This window comes from Helicoverpa armigera, chromosome 21, assembly GCF_030705265.1.
Source record: "Helicoverpa armigera isolate CAAS_96S chromosome 21, ASM3070526v1, whole genome shotgun sequence".
In the NCBI taxonomy this organism is placed as follows: Eukaryota; Metazoa; Arthropoda; class Insecta; order Lepidoptera; family Noctuidae; genus Helicoverpa; species Helicoverpa armigera.
In genome coordinates this window covers 51,107-76,505 of record NC_087140.1, presented here as the reverse complement: position 1 = coordinate 76,505, position 25,399 = coordinate 51,107, and the positions used below count along the sequence as shown (strand labels likewise).

Here is a 25,399-nt window from a genome sequence, read left to right as displayed (position 1 = left end):
ATATGAATTGAATCGAATAACATGACTGTGTACGTGCATCTAGAACCAGCAGAGTAAAATTTACCCCTAAGAAAAAGCTTAAAAGAAACGCAGTTTTATGAACAAATGTAGTCTAAACCTTATATGTTTGTTCTAGACAGTTATCAATTTTGTAAAAGTCCCGATATTAGCTATTTATTCGCATTTTGTACTGTAAAACACAAAATATCCTCATTATGACGAGTTTAGGTGCAACTTTTGAACATGTCCCAGTAGTCGTCATAATAATTGTAAAATTGACGGGTTTTGGGTCAAATGGGAGTTTTGAAGTACCAATAGATGTCACATTAAAAGAATATATCTTCTATGTTCAAAGTATTCCAAATTGCATATTACATCGCTAGCAAATAAACTTAACTATCTAATTAAACAAAGAAACATACCACAGACCCCACTGGAGTTATGTAAATCAAAACACAAAACCACGTGCTGAGTTTCACTTTTGACAGCTGAACTTCACGAAAAAACGATTTTGTTAGGGCACACACGTTTCAAATAACATATCTTAGAAGCCGTGACTGTTAAAACCCCGTATTGTTATTTCAATTGTGCAATATATTATCAAGAATATGTTGATATATAAACCGGCCCATTTTAAGTTCAGTAGAAAATAATAATAAAAGTTTTAAGATTAATTGACGACTATTGGGGCATGACGACTTCACCCGCGTTTACCTTATTTCATTCCTAACTCTACGGGAATTCCATGGGAACACAACGGCTGGTCGTGATTGGTCGATCTTACAAAAAGACTGACCAATCAGAGAGAGCTTTCGGACAGTTGACAATTTGACAATTTCTCATCGATAGATTATAATATAGCGAAAAATAATGCGTTAAATTGCAATCAGATGTTACGGTTCACAATAATTCGACAGTTTACAATCTCTCGAGATAGATTGTAATCTAACGATGTTTGTAATCTTACGGTAACATATATACATTAAAAAAAATACTGCAACTGTTTCCAAAAAAATGCAACATGTCATGGCTTTATTTTAATTCTAAAACATACAGCAATTTAACAGTCAACATGATTACCCAGGATTGTTGAGTTGCTACTGCTTTTAAAAATACATTTTAGAAATAAATTACTTCATAAGTATAATTATAACAATAATTATTATGGCAAATATTTGTATTAAAAATATATTAAAAAAGTACAATATTCTTGTTTACACAATATTTCTTCTTATCACACTTCTCAGTAATTATAAAAATTACTCATCTGCAAATCATAACAAAAGTATAAACTACTTTTACGGATTTTATCGCGGTTATATTAATATTATTTAATCCCGACGTGAATGTAGGGTAGCTGTGTGTAACTTAAATATCAAGACAACCAATACCTTAGTCTGTCCGTGACCATGGATGCTGTAAAGGATCCGAAACGGGATTAAATAATATTAATGTCACATCTGTCGAATGCACCCGGACAAGTGGGCCAACATCACCACAAAATGGATTCCTGATGATGGAAGACGACCAAGAGGAAGACCAAGGAAACGCTGGAGAGAAGTTCTAGACAGTTTCCACAAGGACTGGCCACAGATAGCGACCGATTGGGAAAGATGGAAGGCTATGGGGGAGGCCTTTGCCCAGCAGTGGGACAACATCGGCTAAATAAAAAAAAAAATAACCGCGATAAAATCGTATCAAAATAATCGCGTAAAAGTAGTTTTATTGAAATGTCTGACATTCGCGTGTCAGAAATAATTGTAAAAGTTTAAATGCTAACTAGACCGACACTCAAAGTAATATCACCCCCGTCTAACTGTTGCCGCTTGCAAACATCGCCACAAAAGCAGACAGCAAAGGCAGCAACATTCAAGATCGATACAAGCGTCTCGCACGCAGTGTATCAAATATATCGAACAATTTAAGCATTCACAATATGGATTGCAGAACCCGCACGCTTCTTCCGCCTCGTCTACTCTCTCTGATTGTGCCATTGGAGGGTTATAAGGGCTAAAACGAATCTCCCTTTCTTCATCAGTACGGTTTGGCAAAGGCTGTATAGTAACAGTTGATTTTAAATGCGGTTGTGATATATCTTCATTTGTCACCTCTTTAGTGGTAGGAATATGTGTATCGGTAGAATATGTTTCATTAATATTTTCGTCTGTGGTTGGGGTGTTGGCACTTAGTAAAGGTTGTTTGTCTGTAGGTGTTTTAGATATAAAAGCCATTTTTATTTATTTTTTTGTTATTAAGTAAATGTTATAAAAAAATGATTTTCACTTAGAATAAAGTAGCACCTTTTCTTCAACTTTGTACTCAAGTTTTTTTTGTTTATTGAGATTTCTTGACACAAAATAAAATCTGATCACTTTGCGACGTTAAAATTATTATATTGTCCACCGCTTAATCAGTGTTATTTTTAACACATTCGTAATTATCACGTATATATCATAGTAATACCAATATTTTTTTTATGTAAGTAAGTACACACTATTTAATTGTCTCAATTCCTGTTCACAATATGTTTCACTGCTATAAGTAACTTTACACTTATAAAGAAATAAAATAACAAATAAATATTATTTGGTAGCCCGTCGTTGTCGGCAAATGCGAGCTAAGCAACTGATGCAACTGTTTAAAATTGAATCAAAATCGAACGACACATCGAGTGACGCATACGATTCGCCCCTAAAACAGCAACAAGTTTGAATACCTATAAATTATCTTTTATTAATTATTCTATTATTAAGCTACAAATCTGTGTGTGCATCATGGATATTGCATTTGTGTTACAAGGTATCACATTTCTCACTTATTTAAAATTACTCATCTGCAAATCATAATAAAAAAAAAAAGATATAAGATAGCCCTGTTGGTGTCTAACTTAGGCATTACCTCGCAAACTACCGTACATTTTAATCATAGCATACTATAATAAGATATATAAAAAAAGACTATTCAACAATTCAAAAATTGATAACAGCAAAACACTACTAGGTATAAAAAATATTTCTATGTTGCATGCAACACTTGCAATTGGATACTAATAATAATAGTACATACACATGCAAATATAAGTAAAGTGCTGGCAGAATGTACAAGGATTCTGTTTTTTATTTATGTAACACTTATGTACCTACATTCTTGGCAAATAAATTATATTTCTAAGTACTAACTAGAACAACACTCAAAGCAAGATCCGCAACAGTCCGCAGCATCGGCTAAATCAGCACCGTCTACAACAGTGGCTGCGTCCCCACTGCAACAGGCCTCGAAGCACCCGCAGCAATCAGCGCAGTCACCTTCACAACAATCGCAGCAACATTCTATATTACCACAACATCTTACTTGGCCACAGTCTACCAGACATTCTAAACAATCACAAAGGGGAATACAAAACCAGCACGCTTCATCCGTCTCGTCCACTCTCTCTGGTTGTGGCATTGCAGGGTTAAGCTGGCTATATTGCTGCTTTTTTTCTTCATCAATAGGGTTTGGCAAAGGTTGCATAGTTACAGCACTGGCTTCTATGGGTGATAGATCTTCATTTGTCATCTCTATATTGGTAGGAATATGTGCATCGGTAGAATATGTGGTTTCGGTAAGATTTTCATTTGTGATTGGCGTGTTGGCACTTAGTAAAGGTTGTGAAGTTATGGTGCTAGATTCTGTTGGTGTTTTAGGTGTAAAAGCCATGTTTTATTTATTTTTCTGTTACTGTCTATTAAATGTTAAAAAAAAAGTTTGAGTTTCACTTAGAATAAAATATTCTTGACGTTCTCCTTAATTATTAAAATTAACAAATGCTCCAAAACTATTTATAAATTATTAAAAACTTTTTCTATATTTATCATACTTTTCTTCAACTTTTAAGTTTCTTTTAAAAAAGTCCAGGGTTTAACAGAAGTACAGTGTATCATCTTGGGACTCTCGACACTAAATATGAATCACTCTGCGACGTTAGAAAACGCCAAAAAGTTTAATTGGTCATCACACAATCAGTTTATTTTTAACACTTTCGTAATTATCGCTGCATTCAAATATTTACGTACACACTAATTGTCTCAATTCTTGTTCACAATTTGTTGAACTGTGATAAAAATGTTCACTTTGACTAAATAAATACATACACTTCACTTATAAAGTAATTGAGTAACAAATAAATATTATTTGGTAGCCCGCAATTGACGGCAAAGTGTGAGCAGGGCTCGTGTTTACTATTATTTTTATAAGAGCGAGCGCACGCGCCGTCAAAATCGACTGTCGACTGACATAATCGCGCGAGTGACGCATACGGTTCGTTCTACGTTCCTACAAGAAAAACATGTTTGTAAATAATAATTATCTTGTCGATTATTAAGCTACAAATCTGTGCGTGAATCATAGATATTGCATTTGTGTTGCAAAATAGTGTAGTAGGTCATTCATTGAGCTACCCCATCATCACGCGATTCTTATAAGTATGAATATGATTTGAATTTCATCCAAGAGTCGGCAGATAAAATATTTCATTGCTGTATTCATATTCCTAATGTTTATTTCTGTCGTAATATACATAAGGTGAAAATTTTAAAAAGGGGTTAGGTACAATGTGTTTTTTTTTCATTTGTTTATTAACACATTTTTAAAAAAATATTAAATTGGTACAAATATATAGGTGGCCACCGACATCGGGTACAGGGTCCAAAGTACCGGTGGTTAAAGCCCGTTAAATATTATGATGATAAAGAACCTATCTTACTTATGAGTGTATGCATGAGTCTAGACAACGCATCACATACAACAGGTGTCTATCTACTAGGTACAGATAAACTGTCATACCTACCTTCTTATTGTGCTGACGCGCTAACCGCGGCTAAGTCATCATCACAAAATAAATATATGATCATTGCGCACTATCATATCACCATAATCTATAAGTACCTTCTAATTACCAGAACTGAAAGAAACTAGCTTAGGTATCTGTTCTCGAGGAAACGACTTTCCGTAGCCACACAATAAGTAGCTTAGGCAGGTATATGTTCTTCTGTACTTATCACTAACAATTTTAAGCAAAATCCTGCAGCTTTTGCGTGAATGAGGAACAAACCCCATCCATCCAACCCTAAAATAAGTACATACAAACTTTTGTATTATACCTAAATAAATTCGTCGACAGTCCACCAGACTGGGAAAGAGGTGTCTGCACAGGGCATCTGCCTACTCCTACTAAATCTGTCTGATGCTGTAGACATGCATACAGTGAGCTCAAAATACGCAGGGACGCAATACGTTGCTCGGATATTATTAGAAGGTTCGTTCCGAACGTTCCGAGGGCCCAGTGTGAGTTTTTAAGTTCGATCCGTTAATTATATTGGGTTTGGATGAAAGCAAAATTAGCTGCACTATAAAACTCTAAAACAGGTGTTTTATATAACACTTAATACCGAATAACTACTGTTTATTTTCACCATTTAACTGGCTGGCACTTAAATTCATCTGGCATCCACACAAAGACCATTCTTAGAACCACTTTGAAGTTTCATCAAATTCATAAATAGGTGCCTATATGTGACGTATATATTATTGAGAATAAACTTATCCCAGTAGTAAGTAGCTGGTAAACGTCAAACGGAGCCAACATTAGTACATACTTTATGATGGCAAAAGGCCAGAATTAGGTACTTACTGAGAAAATGCAATTGCATTTACGATGCTCTTGCGTCATTTCGTAGTTTAGGGCGTCGACTATAATCTTTGTTTATTGGCTTATTATGAATGAATTGTATTTAGAGATTTCGTGGTTGAACTGCTTCCGTTGCTCATTCTAATCTGCCAGCCCTTTTCCCAACTGTGACTGCAAAGAAACTGCAAACTACACATTGTGCAATGTACGGCAGACTGCACATCAGTGGTAACTGTTATGCACCTTAAGTCTATAGTAATAAGTACGATTTTCCTATAAAACTGTTACCACTGACCTGAAGTTGACTGTAGCAAGTCTCAAATAAGACCATCATTCATGGGAACATGTAGTGAGCTTACTATGATCTGCCTTTAGGTACTTTTTGACACCTACCTACCGTGTAGATCTGAAGTATTAACCTACCTACTGTCTCGGAATTTTGACGCATTTTGCATAACACCTTCAGAAATCCTTGACAAAAGTCACCCAAGCCTATTTACCCTGGCATTATATATAAGTACCTGGATATAAACAAAACTTTAGATACCTACCTATAAGGAAAAGGGTCACTTCTAGGGTCACTCTAACCTACCTGAACAGCATATTATGACCAAAAGTGTTTAAGGAAAAGGGCCAAAACTTCCTCTGTTTGATTTAAAGGGCAACTGAGTTAATATAACTTGCAAATTATACAGACTTCCGGTTTATCGTAACAAGAACGACCTTGCAACTTACGTATTTTTAGCACGAAACCAACGCGAGAATAATCAATATTTCATGACTGCGAAAAAGTTCGATAAATAGGTATTTTAATTACCCACTTTGTTCGGTAATTAGTAATAATTGGCAACACTGAAGTTTAAAACAGATATACTTGTGGGTAGTAAATCAGATATTTATTGTTATGCACAATAACAGTCTTATTTTATACTTATTCAAAAGCATTTATATTCGTAGAACGTTTAATACATGCATACCTATTCATTCCGTTGTTCGAACATCGTAAATACAAGACAAAACTAAAATCATTATATAGGTTATATTTATTTCTGTTATGAAAGGATACAATTTATAACATGTTAACGAAATAAATAGACCGTACGAATCTATAAGGCAAAAAGGTCTGTAGGAAAAGTTTGAATTTGTTATTTTCATTTATACAATAAAGTTAAATATAGGTAACATAACAATTATAAGAAAAGATCCCGACGAATTGAGAACCTTTTTTTTGGGAAGTCGGTCAAAAAAGCCTTACAATGTGGCTAAGTAACAATTTTCAAAGAGATTCTTAAAATGCGTACAAAATAGACACAATACAAAAGTAATTTTGAATACGAAGGTATGAAATCCCTTTTTTGGGTACGTATATTCAGGTATAAAAAAGATATAAAGTAAATATGTAATTACAAAACGATACTTAAATTACCTAAGCTACAATTAAGTACAACATTAAGTTTCATTGTACTCGACAAATATTTGTGTTAATTAAGTAAACTTATAACAATTTAAGTCCTTAAAAATAAGTAATCATGCATAAAAAAAACACGCATAAAAAAAATAAGATTATTATATACCTGCCTGCTTATAGTTTTAAGTTCGATAATTTCGAATATAATATTTTTTTTTTCATTTTGCAAGAGTACATTTTTGTCCTTTATAAGAAAGTTTTTTTCTCTCGTAAAAACTACCTCGTATATACTTACAACGTTGGCGAATCAAATCTTGTAGTTTGGCAACGTCGTATATAAATAAGTAATACAAAAAAACGGCAGTTAAGGTTATCAAGGACAAGCTGAAGGCTTTACAAACTATAAATTATTAAGGCAAGCGTTTATATATTAAGATACACATAGGTACATTTTTACAAATAGTTTACATTGTTATAACATACACGAATCAAAAAACTTGTACAAAAATAGATCAATAAACTTAATCGTCACAACCGCCGCCTCCCGAATCACAACCACCCCCCGAGTCACAGCCACCCCCTGAGTCACAACCGCCACCCGTGTCACCCCCTCCTGAGTCACAACCACCTCCCGAGTCGAATCCCCCTCCACTAGAGTGACAAGTATCGTGATGAGTGCTTGAATCGTGATGACTACTTGAATGATGCGTCCCCGAATCGTGGTGACTGCTAGAGTGATGAGTGCCGGAATCGTGATGACTGCTAGAGTGATGGGTACCCGAATCGTGATGGCCACTGAAGTGGTGCGTCCCCGAACCGACGTAATCATCACTCGTATTATTCATCAAACCTTGGTCTGTTTCGTTAAAACCCGAATTCATATGGTCCACATCCAGACTGGTTAAGGCCCAGTCATTGCTTCCAGAGTTTTTGTATCTACTGATGTACTGTCTCTGGGTTTGCTTTCTTCTGTCTTGGGGTTTGTCTTCGCAGCAGTCGTTTAGGCAGTCAGCACAGCAGTTGCAGCAGCTGTCTGTGCACGCAGCTAGGACGTTGTAGCACATGAACAGAGGAGTGCAGAGTAATCGACAGCATCCTTTTCTTCCGCTTGGATTGAGGCAGCAGTCTTCCTGAGCATGTTCGCTGTCTATCCTGTGTATCCTCGGGGTGTTATCAGCCGCCCCATTACCCTCTTGTATAGCCGTCGGCTGATAGGGCGATGTGGCCGATGGCTGAGCTGATATCACGTGAGACATTGTCCTTACAGGGCCTCACTTAGCTTATTTTACGTCTGTGGACCGCTCCCGACGCATGACGCAATCACTAGAAATATCCTGCCCCAAACTGAACGCAATTCACTCACTTAATGTTATTTAGGGCACAAACTATGTATACCCTTGCAGTTAACTCGCATGATTGAAAGTTGTTTTTATAAACTCCACCTTTTTGTTGTTTATCACTGAATAATCACTTGTTTTTGTGATAAGTAGCCTTCAAACTTATTTATAAAGTCACTTTGTCCTTTAAACGTTACAATAAACAGTTGTAAACACGTATTTTTTGGTTAAGATTTGTAGTTAACGTGTTGTCTGATGCTCTGTTACAATAACACTGTACGAAAATAGCCAGGGCACTGTTTAAACAAGTTATCGCAGCCGGCGGCACTCACATACAGGGGCCGTCGACTCTCGGTAATCACTAGCTGCGAAACTGTATGAGTCATCGCGGAGAACAGAATTGTTTTCTGTTTTACCATTTGTAAAGGGAAATTTTGTGAAGTAGGAGCAATATAGACGCGTTTGACCCCCTTGTATGTCGGAGTGCAGATATACGAGAGACACAATTTGATGTTCTATTGTTCCATAACTAGTCACATACTAAATCCGGATTTGTAAATAAATTGAACTATTTTTCAGATCAGTACGTAGTGAGAGTAGGTATATCTTATTCATGTAGATACTTGGCGCAAAAATTTAGGAATATTAAAGGCTTATGTTTAAACACCACCCTAAAAAGTACCTATTTTACTACCAAAAAATTCTAAACGGTTACCAAAATGGATAAATGGTCACCAAATAACGTTTCCAAAAATATTATTAGATAAAACCATTTTTTCGTATTATTGACTACTAAAAAAATATATGGACGCCTTTAAAATACACTTTAGACCAAATATTATATATTGTCACTACTTAGATGTTACCAATTATGTAATACCATGACTCCTAATTTGGTCATTTTTGTTAGACTAAAAAAGCTAACGATCGCTAGAATATTTCCCAAATACCAATTAATATACTGGGGTTCCCAAACGTACGTCGCTTATTTATTGTTATATGAATTTGTGTGTAACTCAGTGCGTTTAAAATGTAAGCACGCAACATGCAGCAAGCATGGCTTCTGTCACGGCTCCGGCGCTGCAGGGCTCCGGCGGTCCCATGCGAGCTTATCGTCGCAGATGGTTTTCACGCTCACCACCGCAGCTTCGGCTTGCTGGCCGGCTCCGCCGGCCAACCTCAGCCGCAGCGGCGAGCCTTAAAACTACCTGCGCCTCAGCTCGCAGGCCGCCTCGCCCCTCCGCGCCTACGCGGTTTTGAATTGCACTCTAGGGGTAGGGCAGACAAGACTACGTGGAGTCGGTTTTGCAGCGATTCGTTTTCGTCACTAACTTTTTGGTAGTAATATTAATCTTTTAGTTGGATAGAATTTGGTGACCATTAATCCATTTTGGGAACCAAAAATAATATTTGTGCGAGATTTGCGATTTTTGTGATGTTATTTTATTTTTTTTGGATCATGGCATTATATACTTTAGTGCCCTTTTAATAAAGTTAATTTATTTTTTTTGGAGTTGTTTATTTTATTTGGTGCCTCAGCTTAGAGTCTTAAAAATATTTTTGGTGACCACCTAAATTATACCCAATATTAAATAACTCGAATAGAAAATGGATACCTACTTAATAAAAAATATACCTACAAGTATTTTTTTTTCCTTCTTAATTATGTAACATCTCTGGATTGTATTTAGCGTTACAAAATACACCTAATGATTTCATTTAGTATAATTAAAATTGTACCAAATTGATGTTAATGTATCGTTAATTGGAAAAAATGTGGTAATTGAAATACAACGCTTGCAACACTGTTAGCTAAATGTCAAAATCAAGGTCATTATTATTATTGGTTGTTTATGTTTCGATTGTAAAACTTGAGGGCCCCAGAATATAAATGTAATTTATGAAACTTATCGATGAATAAAACACTAACAGTGGCTAGGGGATAAATCGGGTCTTTCATTAAGTACCTAATCAAAATATGTAGTCGTAGGTAGTGGCCTAGTGGGTAAAGAACCAACCTCTCAAGTATGAGTGCGTGGGTTCGATTCCAGGTCAGGCAAGTACCTACCTATGCCAATGACTGAGTTTCGGGTGACACGTTAAACTGAGTCCGTTACTCGTAGTCAGGAAACCAGTAGGTAAGTCTGACACCAGTTTTACCAGAGAGTATTGGGTTGCCCGGGTTCCTGGGTTGAGGGGTCAGATAGGCAGTCGCTCCTTGTAAAACACTGATACTCAGCTGCATCCGGTTAGACTGGAAGTCGACCCCAACATAGTTTGGTAAAGGCTCAGAAGATAAAATACGAGGTAGTCACTACTTCGAGGAGTTAAAATAATTGAGACAGACAAATAGGGAACTTCCTTCGTTTTCGGGAGTTCGGTAATAAAACAACAGAAGCACGTTCTTAACTCAATGGATTTAATTTAATAAAATACCTAAGAGAAGTAAATAAGTGAATAGGTAATAGGTATACTACACTGAGCTCTTTGTAATACACCTGCTAAGTATTTATACCAAACACTCGTAAATTAATGACGTAGGTAGTTAAGTAGACAGGTATAATAGTTTCTTTGAATTTATTATGATTCACATAACGCTCATTCATTCAATCTTATTTATATTAAGAACCTCTGTACTTACGCACGTTACGGTTACATGTAGGTACTTTGGTTAGGTACATAGGTATCCGAGTAGGTGCAGGTAGGTAGTTCAATGAAATATAATCATGGACAAAAATAAGTAGCTAAACATCTTAACTTAGTCTGTAGACAATTATTAGCATTTAGGTAAGTATTTAATAGACGAAAATAGTTCAAAAACGAAAATAACGAACGCTCAATCGTCATAGTCCCACAGAAAAAAAAACTTAAAAAGACAGCATATTATAAAAGATGCTTTATAATATGCTATCCTTTCGACACTAGAACAAAAATACAATCTTAAAAATCATCAAACACATTTCTATTAATAATCGTAGCTCCCTCCTCCGGTGTCACCCCCACTGGTTCCCGAATCAAACCCACCCCCACTAGTCCCCGAATCAAACCCACCACTGGTTCCCCCGTAATCACCACCACTGCTAAAATGGCTGGAACTTCCAGTGTCGTGGTGACTCGAGAAGTGAGTTGTAGACTGATGAGAGCTTGAATAGTGAGTCGATGAGTCATTATGGGAAGATGAGTGATGAGTGGGTGATTCATGATGGGAAGATGAGTGATGAGTTGGTGACTCATGGTGGGTCGAAGAGTGGTGAGTGGGTTCTTGCTGGGTAGATGTGTGGTGATGAGCACTAGAGTCGTGGTTTTTGGTGTCACTTAAGGCCTGGTGTCCACTTAAATCACCAGCTGAATCCTGGTGGTCAGTGGCCTTTTGATGGCCCACATTTGAGTCGTGATGAGCCTTTGAGTCGTTTTTAACACTCGAGTCTTTCTCGTCTGAGTTTTCCCCAAAAACCACCTGGTAATCACTTGGCTTTTGGCTGTGGGAGTCTTCATTGCCACATGTATCTTGGTTCTCATTTGACTCCTGGTTCCCACATTCTTGATTGTCGTCTAAGTCAGGCTTACAATTTGAGTCCTGGTTATCATTAGCTTCTTCACAGTCGTCTGTCATACCCAAGTTGTCCTGCCCTTCATCAGAGTCCAGACCCTCGGTGTAGGTCACGTGGAAGTGTTCTCCTGAACGTATTCCGCCCCAATCATCATCGTTATTGTCATCGTTAAAGTCACAACTTCTTTTTTTCGAACATAGGGATCGGAAAAACGTGACGAGACAGCAGCCATGTTGGATTTTGGGATTGCTTTCCGGGTCCTCAATTATTCCGTTGCTTTTATCCTGCATTATTGTTGAGGACTTATTCTTCTATTTTTGGAGCTTGATCACTACCAGGATAAATTTGATTTGTTGCTTTTTACACACTTAACTTTTGATTGCACATTTTACGACCGTTATTTATACGATTTTATCACTCATTCATGTTGGTATGTTATCACTGAATTATTTATAGATTCGATTAGGTACTGATAATGTTATTTTGTAATATTAATCCGTACTTAGAATAGCGTATTGTGTGGTACTGAGTTTCAGTCTGACTAGCGGGTCTTCGTCGCTATACTGAAATATATAAACATTTTATCATGACACACACATTGACACGCATACTGACTCATTAAACCAAAACAAGGAAGGAAAATATAGTAACTGAAATATATGTATTTTATTTTGCAATTAAAGTTATATTATTGATTGCCGCATGCCACAATAATGTTGGAAAAACTAATTTTCGAATGTCGCTTTCAACGGCTCATTTTGAAAGGGGATATATCTACTCTATGATATCTACGACTCATTATTTTGTATGTATAGTAGGATAAGGATAGGAAAAGCCGAAAGATAAGCCAGAACCAACGGTTTACTTGAACTTTTCTTAATTATGGTAATTGGTAGAATCGACTATTCTTTCTAAGAAGTTCAACCAACTGCGCAGGACATGTAAAGTGCAGGCGCATTTGCGCGAATAAAGATAAGTCCATTCCTTTACCCTCATAGCCCGATGGGACGCCAACCCGACACGACCGCAGGGTCATTAGGCGTAGGACCGACATTATCGATGTCACTGATACACAAGTTGGTGGTTATATAGGTACCTCTGTATCAGTGCTTTAAGAAACTCACTTTAAACCCAACACGAAATCAGCCACAGATCTCGCGCAAAAGCCCCGCTTGATGACTAATAGACCAACGAGACCGATTTAAAATAAACAGTGACATCTCTAAACGGAAGGGGAATGTACCTATGTTTCTGGGTCTAGTTGTATGGGAAATCAGCAAATGACCCTCCCCCGCAGCGTGAGGGATCACTCTTACTGACTAAAACCCATCACATTCCTTCTTAAGCCCTTTATGTACCTGGCCGCGGTAACTCTTTCGAATAATCCCGCAGCTCCGGAAGATGTTTCCGGGTCTCAAATGAAGTAATTTTTAGGTTTTCTCGGTCTACGCTCGCCCCTTCCTCTATCACCCACTTCCTCTAAATCTGGCTCCTGGAATCCCCGTTTTATTAATAACATACCAAGAACATCTTCGATTGACGTCATCTATTGAACTAACTAAGTATTGTGATTATGTACCAACCAATACCAACTGCCATTTGGATACTAATATCCTCATTGTTATGTATATTATTTTGCAAATATTTTTCCTGTTAAAAATGGGTTACGACTAATTATTTGTGATCGTTAACACGTTCGCGTAAGCAACGTCTTACAACGTCGTATTGATATAAGTATGAAAAGGCCCAACGTCGTACGACGGCCTCTAGATTGTCATATTTATTTTGACGGACCATGTCAGACCTATGTGGTGGCGACAACGTTTATAGACGTCGGACGTGAAATAACGTTGCGCCACATAACACAGATTATAAGACTACGTATAACGGCGGGACGTCTTAAGACTTGGTTTAATTTTGTGTGCGAAAAAGGTGCGCCACAGTACCAACATTTAAAAATGAGATTGCTCACGCGAACGTGTTAATTTATTGAAATTTGAATTGAAACGTGACCTTCGACATGTTTGTCCATGTCCTTTGAACGACTATAGGTCATTGGTACATACGTACCTAGCGCCAATGCATATTTTGTCTGCTATTCATACAAAGCGGTTAGTGTTTAAAATACAGAGTGATGCGAAAGAGTGGATAATTTAGGATTTAACTATAAGCTTTGTTTAAGTAAATGGGTATGGGAAACAGAGAAGGTTAAAGCCGTTCAATTAAAAAAAAATAGTACCTAGCTTTTTTAACCGACTTCCCAAAAAGGAGGAGGTTCTCAATTCGGCCGGTATATATTTTTTTTCTATGTATGTTTAAAGTTTTGATATATTTTTGACACTTCGACATGCTATGAAAATCAAGATTTTATTACAAAAGTTCCAAAACATTACGTGAAGCTATCGTCTCTAAAACTGTTCCTAGCAAAATCTGGTTGTAACAAGATGTTTTCCTCCACGGTTTTAGATCAATATGTTAGCATTATAGCATTTTAATTGACGATTAATGACGTTAGCAAACTGCTATTTTATTACCTAACAGCTGGCCTGCATCAATGTTTAATACTATTAAAACCACACTATAACTTTTTTAACTTTTTAATCAAGGTTTTTAGGCCAGTCCAGAAATATGTATCGGCAATAAAAATTGCAAAAAAAAATGTGCAAACACCAGTAATTATAGTTCGGCGTTTGCTACTCACTTTCACGCAAAGACTACTGAATCGATTTTGATTAAATTTTACAGTAACATAGCTTATGCATTAAAATAAAATACAGGTAATTTTTATCCAGGTGCAGGCGGTATTTTCTTCAAAACGCAAGCAATTAGTATGACAATAAAAAGTATTATCGTCATCATCTCCCGAGCCTTTCCCCAACTATGTTGGGGTCGGCTTCCAGTCTAACCGGATGCAGCCGAGTACCAGTGCTTTACAAGGAGCGACTGCCCTATCTGACCTCCTCAACCCACTTACCTAGGCAATTCAATACCCGTTGGTAAGACTACAAGAATAAAAACCAGCATGTATTTTTCAAATATTTTATTTTATAAATTAAAAATATAATAACCTAATTAGACAGAGGCCATGTACCAGTTATGTACAACGTTGGTACATAGCCCAGACCTAAAGACTTAATAAAATGGACAATATCTAACTATGTATATGACTTATTTTGTAAAATATAAAATGACTACCTGAATGCACTTAGAACATGGACATTTTAATTGTTTGGACTTTTGGAAAATGTATGAAGTTCAAACTGCATATTCTTTTTCACTTTTTGTCGTGTTAAAATACTCAGTATTCGGAAACTATTATTGGAGGCTACAGATTTCAGAATATTACAACATGAAAATTCGTGATTTTGAACTAACCTCGAAATATCCAAACGTTACTCAACTGTTCATTTACTGAAAATATTTCAGTCGCAGAAAATCTAGAGAAATAATGTAGTCCAAGATGAGTTGCGTTTCGGTATTCGGTTGTAATTGACCATAATAATAAAAAATACACAGATAAGATGATTATTATTATTTTATGAAAACCGTTACGTTTGAAAGCTTCAAAGACTTTATTCATAAGGACATAAGATACAAAATGCAGTAACAAGTTAAATATATCTATTTCGTCGTTTCTCAATACTTTTAAGCACCAATGTTTATTTGAATTAATTTACTACATTAAATGCTTATTTTTATGAAGCTAAGGAGATTGAAATATATTAACTTTTATTTTATATTGTCGTGTTGGCTCTTCTAACCATATAGACAGAATTATGTTGCTGGGGAGTTTGTTCCACCATTTCTTCTTCACAACAAAAACACATAGGAAGCGGTGAAGGGAGGGCGTTTTTGGGGGCTGTCTTTTGTAAACGTGACCTTCAAAAAGTGCTGATTTTTGCATTTTTTACTTCAATCTTTATTTTTGAAAAAATAAAATCTTTGCGTTTTTATGTCCATATTACTGAATGGTTTTTCAAAGAAAGAATTGGAGTCATTATATAATAAAATGCAGTATTGAACAGTTAAACTATGTATGTGAAACATATTTAAAACCTGACTTTAAATGGAAGTAATTTGTTACATAATTCCTTATTTAAATAAATAATTATAAGAAGATTCTACTTCAAAAGTCCATGAATTGTTAACTTTATCATAACTGCATATCTGCTACATTTATGATGATGATGTCCTCCTAGCCGATTATCGGTCACGGCGGCTGTTCTCGTTTAAGGAGATCAGCCAGCTGCGCAGGACATATTATAGTGCACGAGCATTTGCGCACACACAGGTGCACTCACTATTCCTTCAATCTCTGCGCCTGTTGGGACGGCAATCCGACACCACCAAAGAGAGATCACAAGCAGGACCGACATTTACATTTATTATGTCTAAATGGCTGGTAAGGCGAACTTTGTATGGACTTTCAAAGTAGACAATATTAATAAAAGGCATTAAATGCAACAATTCTTTACCTGTGTTATTTGCAATGTCATGATTAAAAACTTTTAAATCTAACTGCTGTATTGTGACACCAGAATTCAGAAAAAAGTAAATAACAGTAATACATATATTAATTGCCTTTTTTATATGTGCAATTCAGCAAATAATTTTTCACATCGATTGTTGTAAAACTATTTATTAAATTGTCATTATTCTGGTGTCAACTATAAATGGATTATTCAAATTTTTCTTCTTCATATTTTTTTTGCACAACATTGGCACAAACTATCTAAATATATCTAATTCCACAGACTATTAATACCTAAGCCATATTTTATCTGTGCACTTTGTGTATTGCCAAGCGTAAAAAAATGAGAATTATAAATGATTGAGAGCTAAAAAAATATATATTATCTATAATAGCCACTAGCGCCATAATCGAAACTAAATAAAAGTAATTAGTCTCAAAATTATCCATTATTTGTTCTAGATAATATCAGTTATATATTTTTTAAATAGCAACACAAATTCGATATCAATCCCGGTGAACGAAATCACGAAAACTGAACGCAGATCGCCTTAATACGAATGTTATTAATTAAAATTATTGTTTTTTGAAAACATTTTTAATGTTTGACTATCGAATATTAAGTCTAGTTAGCAGTTCTGCAGTCTTATAAGCAATTAAGGCGATTGGTTGCTATTTACCGTCATTCTTTGGGTGTCGAAGGGGTGCTGTCTTCGGCTTTCCTTTTGCTGCCAGCCGTTTGAGTCCTATTTTTGTCCGGCTTGTATTTCTCCCACTTTTTATGGTTGAGAAGGTCAAAATCTTCGCAATACTGAGCTATATCCCTTAGATAAGTGGATAAGTGTAGTAATTCCCTATCCCTGTCCCTGTTGAGGTGAGCTTGCCTAAAAGGTCGTATTTTAAGGCCACTTTTCGGATTCATTATGAAGTTTCGCCTAATGTCGTCGAACATTATCGTATTTTTCGAACTGTATTGGGGATATTTGCCCCAAATTACGCCTAGTGGTTTTACCTGTAACAAAAATAAAATATTAAAAGAATGATATAAATATGTAGTTTAGGTAGGTTAATTATGAAGGTTTTATGCTACAATAGTTTTTTTTTTAATTTTAATTGTAAAAATAAATATTCAGAAAAAAAGAATGATTATAAAATAGTGAGGTTTCAAGCCCAGCCATGTGTTGCTGGGAGTTTGTTGCACCACTTCTTGCCAGCAAAAACTCATAGGTGGATTTTTGGGGGCTGTCTTTTGTACCCTTTGTCGTTCAAAAAGCTGTTTTGCAGCCACTACTACCCATACCCGGATGGGGATAAAACTCCTACTCCATCTCATGGTTCTAAGCTGTTTTTTAGCTATAAATTGTGTAACTACGAAAATATTGAAGAAAGTCGTATTCACTTTATTTCATGTACGGTTTACTATAAAATATAGCTTACGTCAATCAGGGATAATGTACCTTCTTAACAATGAAATAATTTTCAAATCGGGACCGTAGTTTTGTAGTCTTTAAACAAACAAAAAATATTTTCCTCCAATTGGTATACTTTTAGTATAGAGTATTATTAATAAACTTCTAAAATAAAATAAACAACTTACATCTATAGTCCCATATTTAGCCGTATGAACAGTGATCATAGCGAGATAGTCCAAGTAGAACATGATCTTATAGTCCTGGTGGGTGGAGACTCCTAGTAGACGCATCTTCTCCTCGATCCACTTCATGCCGGTGGCTGACCAGATCACGATGTCGTAGTCTTCGTAAGCTGATGTTAGGAATTCGTGGAGGAAGGGACGCATTAACTCGTAGCCTGGAAGTAGAAATAATATGATTTTTTTATTGTTGAAAGTGTTTTGTGATAAATGTAGGTGTTGAACAATAAAAAGGTAATTCTGTCAAAAGTTTTTTATTTCATTTTTATATGAGCTACTACACGTGGGTACACCCATGTGCCGCAAATAGGAAAAATATAGCCTATGTCACTCAGAGATACATAGTGTAGTTTTCCAATTGTGAATTCACTTCTCTATTTGAAACAAACCAGTTCATTATAATCTGAGGTTTTAGGGTACAGCACAAACAAAAGAAATTGTTTCCTCTTTATAATATTAGTAAAGACAACACAATAACTATCACCACCACCTGTGTTTTAAAAGGAGCGACTGCCTATCTGACCTCCTCAAACCAGTTACCCGGACAACCCAATAACCCTTGGTTAGACTGGCGTCTGACTGGCTTCTGACTACCCGTAACGACTGCCAAGGATGTTCAATGACAGCTGGGACCTACAGTTTAACGTGCCATTCGAAACAGTTATTGGTGGCCAAGATATACATACTTAGCAAGTACATACAAACTTAGAAAAGTTGCAGAGATACTTGCTTGACCTGGAATCGAACTCACGCCCTCTTGCTGCACCACTGCACCTGTGTCTGCGCAAAAGCTTGTGTAATATGTCCCTGCACAGTTGGCATACCTCCTTATATAAGAACAGCCGCCGTAGACGATAATCGGCTAGGCATCATTGATATTTACAATAGTTTGACTATTAAAACCTACCAGTCTCAGCAACAGAGCGATGATCGAACAGCGTATAATCAATGTCTAGCACGAGCAGCTTCTTGCCGGCGCGCGGCTCGTTCAGCACGTTGATCTTGTAGTCGCGGACGCGCTTGTTTATCTTAGCTAAGTAGATCTGGAATGGGGAATATTGTAAGTTTTTAAATGCTGTAAGTAGAGAATAAACATAGGTATTATTGTAAAAAATAAATGCGGTCCTTTCAGTCTAAATCAAGGTAATTAACCATATTTTAATCAAAGTAGTTTGTAGTAGTTTAGTGACAGTGTGATCTTCGGATCGCTACTAAATATTAGAAAATGGGAATGTATATATGTTTCTTTCTCTTTCACGCAAACGTAACTTAACAAACATCAATGGATTTTGATGCAACTTGGCAGTAAATTAGTTTATAATCAAGTACTTGTATGTAGTTATTTCAGGAAACAGGTGAAACCACCCTCATAAGCTATTATATAATAGGTACTAGTAGATACGAGGAAGGTCACATACTTCCTGATTCTCCACATCAACCTCTTCCTCCTCTATATCCAGATCGTTGACCACCTCATCGCCCACATCCGGCTTGGTCTGAGCCCCGGCTATCGCTTCCTCCAGGGAGCCCATCATCATTATCTTGAGGTTCGGCTTCAGCTGCAGGTCTGATAGTGTGCAGTTGTCTGTTGCTACTTTACCTGAGAAAATATTGTTATAAGTATGGCATTATTTAATTAGTACGAATCCGTATGTGTTTTTGTGGGGAAGGAAAAATTAGAATGACAATCTTGGCTAATGTTATAAAATGTATTATTTCGTTTCTCTGTTTGTAAGGCTTTAAAACAACTGAACTTGAAGTTCTTGTATGATGCTATTCTATTGCTTGGTAACATGGGCTACAGTTTATCTGGGTATGGGATGCAGTTTCCACTGAGCACAGCCTGCAGAAAAAGCCATCAATAAAAACATCACTATTTCCCAGAATGCAGGTAGAATTGTGAAGAAAAGGTAGTCTATATATTTTATATCATAATATATTCTAATAAATTAGATTATAATCTACCTTAGTTAGCTTATTTAAAGCCAAACTTACATAATTTATTAAGATCATTTACAACCTATTCATTTGCATAAATAACTGTAAAGTAAAAGGATGATGTAATCCCAGATTCTTGTTTTAAAACATGTTTGCTTGGTTTTCTCTTAAGAAAAACTGTAGTTATTTATTTAAGAAACTACCTCCTGCCCGCAGTTTTACCCTCATCTCAAGAAAACTATTTCTATTATCTACATAGCATGATGTTGTATGTAGGTATTTGTTTATAAATTATGGCATTACTCAGGTGTTTCTCCTATTGTTTTTCCTTACATTTAATTTAGGTATTTGTTGTTCATTGAAATCTATCACAAAACTATGTATGTGGTTAATGGTTATGAGGAATTTTAAATACAACAGATTATTTTATTCTTTACACTCAAATGACTTTTATTACCTAGGTTAATAGTCAGTAAAACACGTGAAAATGAAAGTAGGACCAAAACTGATTTTTTTTAATTGATATCTCTCCTCTTTGCTTATGGTTTAATTTTTCATAAAGAAAACATTGCCAGTGACACTTCAGCATTGTGTTTTGAATTCAGTTCCAAATTAATTAAGAATCAGCAAAACGAAATGAATAATTAAATTCCGAATAAACGTGTAATAGTAAAGCCATAGCATATTTTTCTTTGTATTACAAAGAGAAGGATAATCTAAATACAAAAGGTTGAAGGAGGTATTTACAAAGTGTGGTTAGAAAAACTACATTATCAACAAGTGTGCAGGTTTTAACATGTTCAGTTATAAATACTCAGCAAAATGTAGGGCATTGTATGCGCTTCTCAGAAACAATGATTTACACGTTTCAACCGGTGTTATTACATAAATAAATGTTGGCGAAAACTTTTTGGTTTTAAAAGGAGTTTTAACCCGAAAATTGATGTTAATATCATTATTTATTCATGTAAATCCGTTAGCTTATGTTTAAAACTCGTTATAATGACTGTAACCACGTTATAATTACCCTGAAATTTAACATTTAGCAGCTTTTGTCTCTCCGGTCGTACCCCCGTCGCATTTTCGATGGCGACTTTCAACATCGCCACGGAGTCTGAAGGCGAAAACTCCGGTATCTCGTATTCCTTGCCATTCCATTTAACACTTAGCTTTATAGGATTATCGTTTATATCACACATTTTAACTAATATTCAGAGAAACTGCGATAAACGTGACATATAAACAAAACAAATTTGACACGGCACTAGTGATGTGAAATTCTTACTATTTTGTTGTGTACGTTTGATTGAACTAGTGATGTGTGTGTGTTACTATTTAGAAAAACATAAAAAATCGGCTAAGTTCGAGTTTCACTCGTGAACATGGCACCTTAAATAAATCGATCTCAGTGGCGTGCACTTGGAGAGGCCTATGTCCAGCAGCGGACTGCGATAGGCTGATGATGATGATGATGATGACATGGCACCTTATATGGCATTATGTATAAAATGAATCACCTACATTTTTATTTTGTTTAAGTTTTTGTTTAATATTGACACCGATAAAACTCCGACCTCTCATACATTTCGTCGTAACAGGCAACTTTTTTGATTTTCTATGTACTTTCCTGGCTGACATAATTATAGCTTATGTTTTTCCGTGCTGTGCACGAAGTCTCGGGTTCAATTCCCCGAAATAGCATTGTGGGTTTTAGAAACTCATAAAGCATCCCAGTGTCTCGGAGTTGGCGGTACTACGTACTACACTACATCCCTGTGCCTGGGAAGGCACGTAACACCGGCTCTCCGAATGCTACTCAGAAGCAGTCGTTGTTATAGTTGAGAAAACTGACACTAGTGTAGTTTAATCACAAGCTCTAGAGCTTTTAAGGTGATTTAAAACTGCAGCTCACACTATAAAAAGAAGTAGGAAGCGGGTGGAACCCCTGACAGAAGCTTATATAAAATAAAACTAAATCTGAAAATCATTTGCCGTTTTTATTAAGTACACCGTTGCATTTTACATTGTGATTAAATGACATCGTTATCCACTCGGCCTTTTTCCTGACTTTCTTTAATTACTTCCACTATGAACGATTCTGGTTCGAAGTCCGGGTCCAATACCTTTGACTTGATAATTTGTTTGTAAATAAACGCAGACTTTCTTGGGGTACGCGTCTTTTCTGAGTTTGAGAAATCCACTTGGTAGAGTCCGAATTTGTCTCTGAAAAGCAGAAAATAAGTTTTAGATTTAAAGAAGTAGCTTAGAACCACATAATCACGGAAGAAAAATTGGCTATGGAAATTATAGTCCCTCTTAATCGACTACGTATCAAAAGCGCCAAGTAATACATTAAGGATTTTGAGGAACTCGTGGCTCGTGGTAACAACCGCACGGGTTGATCTTTCATAAAGAAAAGCAGCGCTTGGCGCGGTCTAACTCAAAAGTTGGTACATCCAACATGTCATGAAAGAGCTCTACCATGTATCAAAAGGTACATTAATCTGAAAGGTCTCGGCTGTCATTTGTACCTACATCTATGGCAGTCGTTACGAGTACTCACAGTATCAGATTGACCGTGTAAATGGATGTTGAAGAGGTCAGATAGGCAGTCGCTCCTTGTAAAGCTTTGGTACTCAGGTTAGGTTAGACTAGAGGCCCTTCGTAGATGATAAATACTCACAAATATCCATGTCGCCACTCAAAAGTATCGATGAGGGACCACATGCTGTAGCCTCTAATATCACAACCCTCGTTTATAGCATCCAACATCGCATTTAAATAATTTCTCATATATCTGATCCTGTCTTCATCGAGCAATCCCCCATCATTGGGCCAACCGTTAGCAGTGATGTAAACAGGTGGGTTGTCATATAACATCTTAATTTCCATAAATAGTTTGAAAAATCCCCATGGCACTTCCTGTTGAATAAATTAGGCGATTGTTTTAGTTTTCGATTCAATGATCATTCAACTACAAACTACAAAGACTATTATGGTAACATCATTGTCAGTTTAATTTACAAACATTGGGCATTGTGTTCACGAGCTATACAACCTTCTGACCTAAATCAATTCGACCGCAATTTTGTAGTTTTTCTGTCGAATGAAAATTTGCGTCTCCCCATGAGTTTGGCCTGCCTGGCACAGATGAGGAACAGATTCGTACAAGTATGCCTTAAGAGAACTCACCTGCAACCAGCCAGAATGTGACTGCGTCCACGAAGGATCCTTCACCAGTACAGCACCCATATCATCCATATAAGAAGGCGTAGGGTACATGCCGTCTAAAGATGCATCTCTGTATGTCAGCTTCGTTGTAAACGCATTCACACCTAAAAAGTCTGCTGACCCTTTCAGCATTGCGATTTCTTTGGGCGATAGCACTGGTAGCCGGGATCTGGGATAGCCCTGTTCAGCGCTCTTAACTGAAACGCTCTTCTTCACATCTTCTGGAAAGTTCCCGTTTTTTGAAAATATTGGATTAGCGTATAGACCCCACTACAACAGAAAATATTTCATTATAATCATAACACTTGTTGACTAGATCTCAAAGAATTTGATTACTTACTTCGAATTGTCTAGCATCATAGGCAGCTTGGTGATCTTCAGAAGTGTCAGATGCAGCCTCATACCACACGAAACCAAGAGATATACCAACTGAGCCGTTTTGAATCTTCCTATACTGCTCGTCATAGATATGATACGCCTTAGCATGAGCGATGAGTACGTTGCGAGCACACAAGTACTCAGCGACGCCAGTAATGTTCAAGAATGGAGCTTGAGTGTCGGAGCCATATCCTTTTGCGCATATCTCCTTGGGATCATTAATCGTGATCCAATACCTGACTTTCTCACCCAATCTTTCAAACAAGAACTTCGCGTAATCTGTGTACCACTCAATGATTAATGGATTAGTCCATCCTCCTAATTTTTGCAAGTTATATGGCAAATCCCAATGGTATATTGTCACCATTGGGGTGATGTTTTTGGATAACAGGTCATCTATCAAATCGTTGTAGTAGTCAATGCCGTATTGGTTTATTTTATCACCGAATCCATTGGGTAGAACTCTGGGCCAGGATATGGAGAACCTGTAGAAGTCCAGGCCAAGGTCTGCAGCCGCTCTGACGTCTTGGTGGAATTTGTGGTAGGAGTCTGCCGAAACATCGCCCGTACTATCGTCCTTGATGGGAGAAGGATGTTTGTGACAGGCTACGTCCCATATCGAAACGGCTTTACCTAAAAATTATCTTAAATATTAGTTAAGAGCAGATGCCATATACAAGTGAAGAAGTGGGTTGGCCAGGGGTTTTTTTTGGTAAGTGCTTGAAAGGGAATAAAAGATATATGTACCTATAGAGATTGTGGCTTTGGTTGGCAAAATAAGTTATAAATAAGTGTTAAGTTTATGGAATAAACCAAGGACTGAAGAGCTACAAGACTATCGAACAGGGATTTTGCAGATTTGAAAATAAATTAAGTATCGAAAATACCAGCACTTATTTCATAGGCCACTACAGAAATCTTACCATCTTCGTGCCAAGCTCCTTCAACCTGATAGGCAGATGTGGAAGCTCCAAATATAAAGTCAGGTGGAAACTTTCGCGTTTTACTCTTGCTTTCCACTGTATGACTTGTGACGAGGAAGACGACACTGCGGACAGAGAAAATGAAAGAAGTACCCAAAGGAAATGTACCATGGAGGACTTTGGCGAAACTTGGCTTCAGAATGTAAGGGTGTGCTGCTAGGTAACTTCTAGAAAATTCTTAATTACCACAAGTTCATAGACAATGTCAGGTTTTTGTAAACAACAGTGTAGGTACTAATGGATTACTATAAATTTTCACGTTCAATTTTGTTTTAAGAATAAAGGCAGTTTATCTACCAAAACTAAAGAAGAGTAATTAAATTAAAAATATATAAACATTACCAGAGCAGCGTCGCGTGGTTGTTCATGGTTCCGAAGCAGGCCACTTACTGAGGCAATGTCTAAGACCTACTCACTCTAGGAACATGAGTAGGTACTATTCTGCAATACGCATTCATTAGATTCCCAGTTTATTTATCGTGGGAATTGTTTATACTTTGCGTTTGATTTCAATGGGTAAATAAACTATTCAGCATTTGACCGGGTGTGAATAATATTTATAAAGATATCACAAACAATCCTACAACTTCAGTGTACGTACCAAAATTTGCGTAGTAAATATTAAGTAGTCTGTGCAGAAACGGTATACTACAGTGTCCGAGAAAGAACATAGGCCAGGTACTTTATATCCGGGTGTAAGAAGGAATATCTTCGGGACGAGGAACTGCGGGAAACAGCCAGTAATTTATTACTTTGACTTTAACTTCGAGTCAGAGTGTTAGG

General features: G+C 36.6%; 3 protein-coding genes across 3 annotated transcripts; all 3 read right to left on the bottom strand.

The window, feature by feature from the left end:
• Nucleotides 1–11,378: 11,378 nt before the first annotated feature.
• Nucleotides 11,379–12,254, bottom strand: LOC110381095 (transcription initiation factor TFIID subunit 1). Its single transcript, XM_064039954.1, has one exon. It carries the CDS (start codon nucleotides 12,252–12,254, stop codon nucleotides 11,379–11,381), a length of 876 nt encoding a protein of 291 aa, XP_063896024.1.
• Nucleotides 12,255–14,989: 2,735 nt separating this feature from the next.
• Nucleotides 14,990–21,304, bottom strand: LOC110381104 (ubiquitin-like domain-containing CTD phosphatase 1). Its single transcript, XM_064040160.1, has 5 exons — nucleotides 21,052–21,304; nucleotides 19,505–19,686; nucleotides 18,994–19,129; nucleotides 18,033–18,244; nucleotides 14,990–17,447 (listed from the first exon to the last, which is right to left on the bottom strand). Exons 1-5 carry the CDS (start codon nucleotides 21,221–21,223, stop codon nucleotides 17,118–17,120), a joined length of 1,032 nt encoding a protein of 343 aa, XP_063896230.1. The 5' UTR covers nucleotides 21,224–21,304; the 3' UTR covers nucleotides 14,990–17,117.
• A 698-nt stretch (nucleotides 21,305–22,002) lies between these two features.
• Nucleotides 22,003–25,046, bottom strand: LOC110381102 (myrosinase 1). Its single transcript, XM_021341310.3, has 6 exons — nucleotides 24,959–25,046; nucleotides 24,557–24,681; nucleotides 23,596–24,266; nucleotides 23,217–23,525; nucleotides 22,708–22,946; nucleotides 22,003–22,247 (listed from the first exon to the last, which is right to left on the bottom strand). Exons 1-6 carry the CDS (start codon nucleotides 24,982–24,984, stop codon nucleotides 22,055–22,057), a joined length of 1,563 nt encoding a protein of 520 aa, XP_021196985.1. The 5' UTR covers nucleotides 24,985–25,046; the 3' UTR covers nucleotides 22,003–22,054.
• Between the last annotated feature and the right edge of the window lie 353 nt (nucleotides 25,047–25,399).

Coding starts and splice junctions, on each gene's coding strand:
- LOC110381095 (XM_064039954.1), bottom strand. CDS start 12,254: ATGCAGGATAAAAGCAACGGAATAATTGAGGACCCGGAAAGCAATCCC.
- LOC110381104 (XM_064040160.1), bottom strand. CDS start 21,223: ATGTGTGATATAAACGATAATCCTATAAAGCTAAGTGTTAAATGGAAT. Junction 19,687..21,051: donor GCTAAATGTTAAATTTCAGG/GTAATTATAACG, acceptor ATATTTTCTCAG/GTAAAGTAGCAACAGACAAC. Junction 19,130..19,504: donor TTGATGTGGAGAATCAGGAA/GTATGTGACCTT, acceptor TCCCCATTCCAG/ATCTACTTAGCTAAGATAAA.
- LOC110381102 (XM_021341310.3), bottom strand. CDS start 24,984: ATGAACAACCACGCGACGCTGCTCTG. Junction 24,682..24,958: donor AACCACGCGACGCTGCTCTG/GTAATGTTTATA, acceptor CTCTGTCCGCAG/TGTCGTCTTCCTCGTCACAA. Junction 22,947..23,216: donor CACATTCTGGCTGGTTGCAG/GTGAGTTCTCTT, acceptor TTTATTCAACAG/GAAGTGCCATGGGGATTTTT.